Raw genomic sequence first — 6,124 nt, forward strand, 5'->3', positions numbered from 1 at the left:
GTAGAATCTCTGATTTTTCAGGGAATTAGTAGAATCACTAAAATCATTAGTAACTATATATAATCCCTGAAAATGACCAGTGAATTTACATAATCACTGAACATTTTAATAATTATTCTACAAATTCCCTTATATGATTTGAGGGATTGTCAATAATTTAAGGATCCTTTGTTTGTTAAAACAAATAATATAGACAAGTTATCATTTTTTCTTTCATATTCCTTGCCAGATGAAATGATTTTGCTTTTAAACAGAGAGTATGCTCTTAAAGATATAACCAACACAGATTTTCGAGATAAAGTTGAAGACTTCAAAATTAATAATATCAACATTCCCTTTATAGCGAAAACGTGACATGAATTGTTTGTTTATTGAAAGCCAGCGTCAAATGGATATTCAAATCCACAGATCATGTTATTTGTGGTACGTGTAAAGCAAGAAGATTACGGAACATCTGTTTTGTGGTGGGTTTTTTTTGGTGTTTTAAAAAAAAAATGTTATCAAATGAACAAGAAAGTCAAACTGAGAGAACTTACACATTTAAATGTATAGAAAAACAGGCAGAACTAAGGATTGACAAATAGAACTAAATTTTAGAGGAAGCTGGCATTTAGTGTAATAGTCTTATAGCAGGGTAAACAAGGAAAGGAAAACCTGAAAAACATAATGGCAATTGTTCACAACAAGTCTGTAAAGGGATATTGTCTGGCCACAAAACATGGTATCTTGCTCGAACCAGTTCGAGATTGCTTATTCCCTTTTTGGGGGGAACCTACAGATGTTTTTACGGATACTTTATTTCTCTTAGACGTGTCATAAAATCTGATTCGATATATGAAGGATAAGGTTTTTTAAATGTGGATATTGTGGTAAAAACAGATGTGAAGCATATTATTTTAATATATTGTGCCTAACATTTTAAACATTTGGGGTTATCATTTTAATATATTGTGCTTAACATTAACAATTTATGTTTAAAATGATGTTTTAATATGATTTTATAGAATAAATTATTATTCATTATTTTTATAAATAAAACTATCTCTTCTTTTCAGTTATTATGTATTATCCCTGACGTATTTTCTAGTGATTATACATAATCCCTGAAAATTTTAGTGATTCTACATAATCCCTAAACTAGCCAGTGGTTCTATAAAATCACTGATTATACAAATTCACTGTAACATATATATTGTAGCGTATGCACTTAATGTAAACTATACGGATCATTTCTATATATAACGGAAAAATAGTACTAGATGAAATAAAAAGGCGGACATTCTATGCGATACCCCTTATTTCAAACTTTGCTGCGTTTTATGTTGTCTTTCCATCTAACATGAAAGTATCTTTGTCGCTTTGCACAGACATTATGTAATTTTCAGTCAAAAATGTAAAATGTATTAAGATTGATAAAATCATTGCAACCTTAAGCCTCGGTCCCACCTTAACGGATAGCTCGAACGGATGCCTAACGGATCACTTTTTTTCAATCCGTTCATGTCCGTTAGACGTCCGTTCTTATCCGTTAGACGTCCGTCCATATTTGTTGCATGTCCGTTTATACATTCGTTACACGTCCGTTTTATTCGGTCAGTACATCAACGGATTCCCAGCGGATAACTTTTATTTTCATCCGTTAGTCGTCCGTTCGTGCTATCCGGTAAGGTGTGACCGAGGCTTTAGATGGGTATTATGTTACTTAATTCATGAATATATTTGCAGTAAAATTTTATTGTTATTTTTTTAAATTATCTAAAATTTGAAATTTACTCTAAAAGTCGAATCTATAATAATGTGTTTTCAAAGAAAATTTTCTGACATTGTTCATCTTCTATTAAAATATGTCAACATATCTATTTATTTTTGTCATGCTAACAGAGTATTAGGAAATGTATTCAATTTGCCAAAAATGTAACACCTTGTAAAAATCAATTTAAAGTACATGTATATAAACGATATTTCTTACAAGGTTAACAAACTTTCGGAATGCACATTTTAGACATCAAGATGATTCTTTTAACGGTCATAACGCTGATTTTCTTTACGGGAAACACTTTTGCAGAACCAACACCAGGAAAGGACTGCGCATCTGGTATGCTATTTTTGTTTAATTTAATTCTGCTTTAGATTATTTCTTAATAATAAATGAAAAAAAGCGCATAATATATTGACAAAGAATCGCTCTTGAAGCATTTTTTGCCTGAATTTGTTGACTGGTGAGCAAAAGAAAATTTATCCTATTTTTGATTGATAAAGTTTAAATGAAGACTGGGAAATTTTATTTTGACTTCCCTTAAGTTTGAGATTTTTGTTTCGTCAGTTTCATATTTAAATGAAAAACTATCATATGTATGATGAATTATTTCGTTAAATTTATTTCTTTTGTAGCGGTTACATTTTACGGTGAAACAGCTAATAAAGTCGTCGAGTTACTCTCTGACAACTGTGCATTCAAAACAGCCGATTCCTCATGCACAGGTATGAAATTTAAGCCATTCATATAATTAATTACATATTATCTGATCTAATGTGGTATTAAACATGGGTGTATTCGTTCCTCTAAGTGTTTATGTGGATCAAGATTGTAATAATTAACCGTTTGATTAGTTATTGAATTACAATTAAGACATCAAGCCAACTGATTTTTTTCACTATACGTTATGAATAAAAATTGCTAGGGGCAAAAAGTTACTTTTTTTTATATTTCAGTAAAACGACCAACCGATTGTGGTGACCTGGACAAATCAACTTGTAAAAGTGGAATTTACAAGATCTTTCCTGATAAAACATCTGGTTTCAAGGTTTTCTGTGAAATGAAGAAACATGGTGGGGGCTGGACTGTGAGTTTAAAGGGAATACTAGATGAAAAATTAAACAGCTAAATGTTATTGAATTAGCAAATTAGTCAATCTTTTTGAAATATTGTATATTAACAAACTACGATTCAATTTATATCACAGGGAGAAAGTTTGCATATTACTTTTTATATTTGTATTGCTTATCTCTAAAGAAGAAAACATGTTTTCTTATATTGTATTATATTATATTTCAATCATTATGAATAATTTCTGTTTTTTCTTTTCTTATTATAATTTTTTTATCAATATTATTTTTGTTTTTTTTGTTTTCTTTATTAACAATCAAAACTTTTTTGTAATTCAGTGTTTGAAAAAATATTACATTTTCCATTGAGTTGCTATATTTCATATGACCATATGTCTGCATATGTACCTAATTGTAATTTGATATTTGCTGTTATTTTCAGGTTTTTCAACGTAGAATGAATGGAAAGACTAATTTCTATAGAGACTGGGACACTTATAAAGAAGGATTTGGTAACCAGAATGAAGAATTTTGGTTGGGTAATTAAAACTTTTCGCATCAATATATAGTTCGTCTACTATACTGTCATTTTATACTCGGAGATAACAAATGTAATAAAAAAAAAAGATTCGACTTTGTTAAGAGTTTTTCTATACTGATTTTATCGTTCGTTTTTTCATGTGGCTTCTTTATTTTAATGTAAAAAAAGTACGAAAGGTGTAAACAAAACACGTTTATGTGCTCTTTTTTAGTAGAGAAACTCTGTGGTGACTGTTTTAACTTAATGTTTTCGTTTTTTTAAGGAATTCAGCTTTGCTGTCGGATCTTGTGACTTCTGTAAAATCTAGTATATTATTTCTAGACATTGGTCGATTTAGAGCTTAACACATTTTGCCTACATATGTTGCTGTGATAATGACAAATATATACAATCTCCTTTTATTCATTGGTCTAAATATGTATTTAGCAATCCATCGACCAAAAAGGCAAATAGATGGTCACATGCAGTCTTCAAAAACATACAGATGTTAAATTTAGCAGATGCCATCAAGATTTGACATTATCAATTTATTCTTAAAAAAGTGAATAGTCATTAGCAGTTCAATTAATTTAAATTTATATAGGTAACGACCATCTGCATCAACTTACCTCTCAAGGTAAATATAAAATGAGGATTGATATGGAAGACTTCGAAAACAACAAAAAGTTTGCCCTGTATGACAAGTTCGGCGTTGGTAGCAAAAGTTCTGGTTATATCTTGGATGTGAGTGGTTATTCTGGCGATGCAGGTAGGCATATTTTTTTTTAATTTAACATTTAATTTTTTTTTTTTTTTTTTATTAACTTATACTTTGTTTTTCTTCTTTGACCTTTGGTTTCTTGACAGGAACATTTGTCTGGTGACGTAATATTTTTATAATTTTTTGAGGAATTCAAGTCCACTTTAAAGGAGAAGTTTCACTAAGACCCCTTTTTGGCCCCAAAATATAGCAGTTTTAGAAAATTGTGAAAATGTAATCTTTAAGCTATATTTTGGAAGGTAAAATGCTTCTGTTACATAAATATGAGCTGTTTTTGACGATAAAATGCACAAATATCGCGTTCTAGCATCATTAAGTCATGCTAAATTACTGAAATCTTCAAAATGTTAGCATTTTGGTCAATTTTTAGACGGTTTCCGTCTAAAATGAAAGTGGCCGCATACGTGTTCATTCATAATATTGAAATGTAAGTTGTATTTGATGATAATACAAAACATATATAAAGGTTGAGGATGAACACAGATGCGGCCACATTCATTTTTGACAAAAACCATCTAAAAAGTTACGTTTTTTGGCATATTTGATCGATTTTTCATATTTAAGCGTGAATCAGAGCGTTTTTAATGACTAAATCAGTTAAAATCTTTCACATAAACTAATCGAATCAATTGAAATAGACACTTAAGTGTTTAAAAAGTGTCCAAAAACGTTCGTTAGATGAACCTGAAATTTGAGGCCAAAATCGGCCCTTACCGGACCTACTCCTTTCAAAATTAAATCTATACTACATTCCTATCGTTCCCAAAATCTTACTGAATAGTAAATGTTTTGACTAAAATTAACTTAAAGATCTTGGACTTTTACAAATGTTATTAATATTTAAAATTGGTCTAAACTTTAATTTTGAAGTGTTTCGGTTTAAAATGATTTCCCAAAATTTCTTTAAGTTAAAGAGGGGAAGCTGGTCACAGAATTATTCTATACGCCTGTTAACGGGACGTATGATTGTGTACCGTTGTCCGTCCATCCGTCCGTCGTCAGCATATCAGTCCATTAAAAAACGCTTCAATCAATTTGCAGGAAACTTTGGTGAATTGTTTATATCTGTTGACCTGGGCTCTCATTCGTTTTGATTTTTTTTTATATTTATATTTAAGTTTTTACGTTTCCGAGTTATGGGGTTTTATTCATCACAAAAAAGGGAATTTTGCAGTATTCTGACAATAACTAAAACGCACTTTCTCCAACTTTCAAGAAACTGTGGTGAATTGTTTATATAAATAGTGTCATGAACTCTTTTTCGAGTTTTATAAACATCGAAGTACCGTAGATTCAAAAAATTATTGCGAGTTGTCACAACTATATGTTACATGATCATCCGACACATAGCTACATAATTGCCAAAACCATCGTTGTTACGCATTTTGGATATGACTTAAGTAGTTTAATTTCTATAGTAAAATACTTCTTACATTTATAGGAAATTCGTTCGCTGTTCAGAATGGACAGAAATTCTCAACAAAAGATAAGGATAACGATACATATGGGAAGTCATGTGCAGTGGCTTACAAGGGAGGTTGGTGGTATAATAGATGTCACTACAGCAACCTGAATGGTTCCTATCTAAAAGGGAATCACAAATCATATGCTGATGGTGTGAATTGGTACCACTGGAAAGGCTATCACTACTCACTGAAAGAAACAGTCATGATGATCCGCAAAGCCTAGATAGATGAATATAAATGCTGACCAATTAATAAAACATATTTGATTGTTTCTTTTTTCATTTTCTACATTTGAAAATGCCTGTACCAAGTCAGGAATATGACAGTTCTTGTCCATTCGTTTTTGATGCGTTTTGTTATTTGATTTTGCCATGTGATTATGGACTTTCCGAATTGATTTTCCTCTGAGTTCAGTATTTTTGTGATTTTACTTTTTTCTATTCAAATCATTATGCAGAGTGAACCAGTCTTTGTTTTTATAGTTTTTGTTAATAGATTATTAGTGTCAACAGATCCCTACAGTTTGAATTG

General features: G+C 30.6%; 1 protein-coding gene across 1 annotated transcript; it reads left to right on the forward strand.

The window, feature by feature from the left end:
* The first annotated feature begins 1,987 nt into the window (after positions 1–1,987).
* LOC139519823 (microfibril-associated glycoprotein 4-like) lies at positions 1,988–5,859 on the forward strand. The gene is made up of 6 exons (XM_071312097.1): positions 1,988–2,095; positions 2,392–2,481; positions 2,713–2,843; positions 3,269–3,365; positions 3,951–4,115; positions 5,569–5,859. Exons 1-6 carry the CDS (start codon positions 1,990–1,992, stop codon positions 5,814–5,816), a joined length of 837 nt encoding a protein of 278 aa, XP_071168198.1. The 5' UTR covers positions 1,988–1,989; the 3' UTR covers positions 5,817–5,859.
* Positions 5,860–6,124: the final 265 nt, after the last annotated feature.

This window comes from Mytilus edulis, chromosome 4, assembly GCF_963676685.1.
Source record: "Mytilus edulis chromosome 4, xbMytEdul2.2, whole genome shotgun sequence".
Classification (NCBI taxonomy): domain Eukaryota; kingdom Metazoa; phylum Mollusca; class Bivalvia; order Mytilida; family Mytilidae; genus Mytilus; species Mytilus edulis.

What these genes read in the sequence shown, in the direction of transcription:
- LOC139519823 (XM_071312097.1), top strand. Translation starts at nt 1,990, where the DNA reads ATGCACATTTTAGACATCAAGATGATTCTTTTAACGGTCATAACGCTG. An exon ending in AGGAAAGGACTGCGCATCTG is followed by an intron (nt 2,096 to 2,391) that starts GTATGCTATTTT and finishes TTTCTTTTGTAG; the next exon opens with CGGTTACATTTTACGGTGAA. An exon ending in AACATGGTGGGGGCTGGACT is followed by an intron (nt 2,844 to 3,268) that starts GTGAGTTTAAAG and finishes TGTTATTTTCAG; the next exon opens with GTTTTTCAACGTAGAATGAA.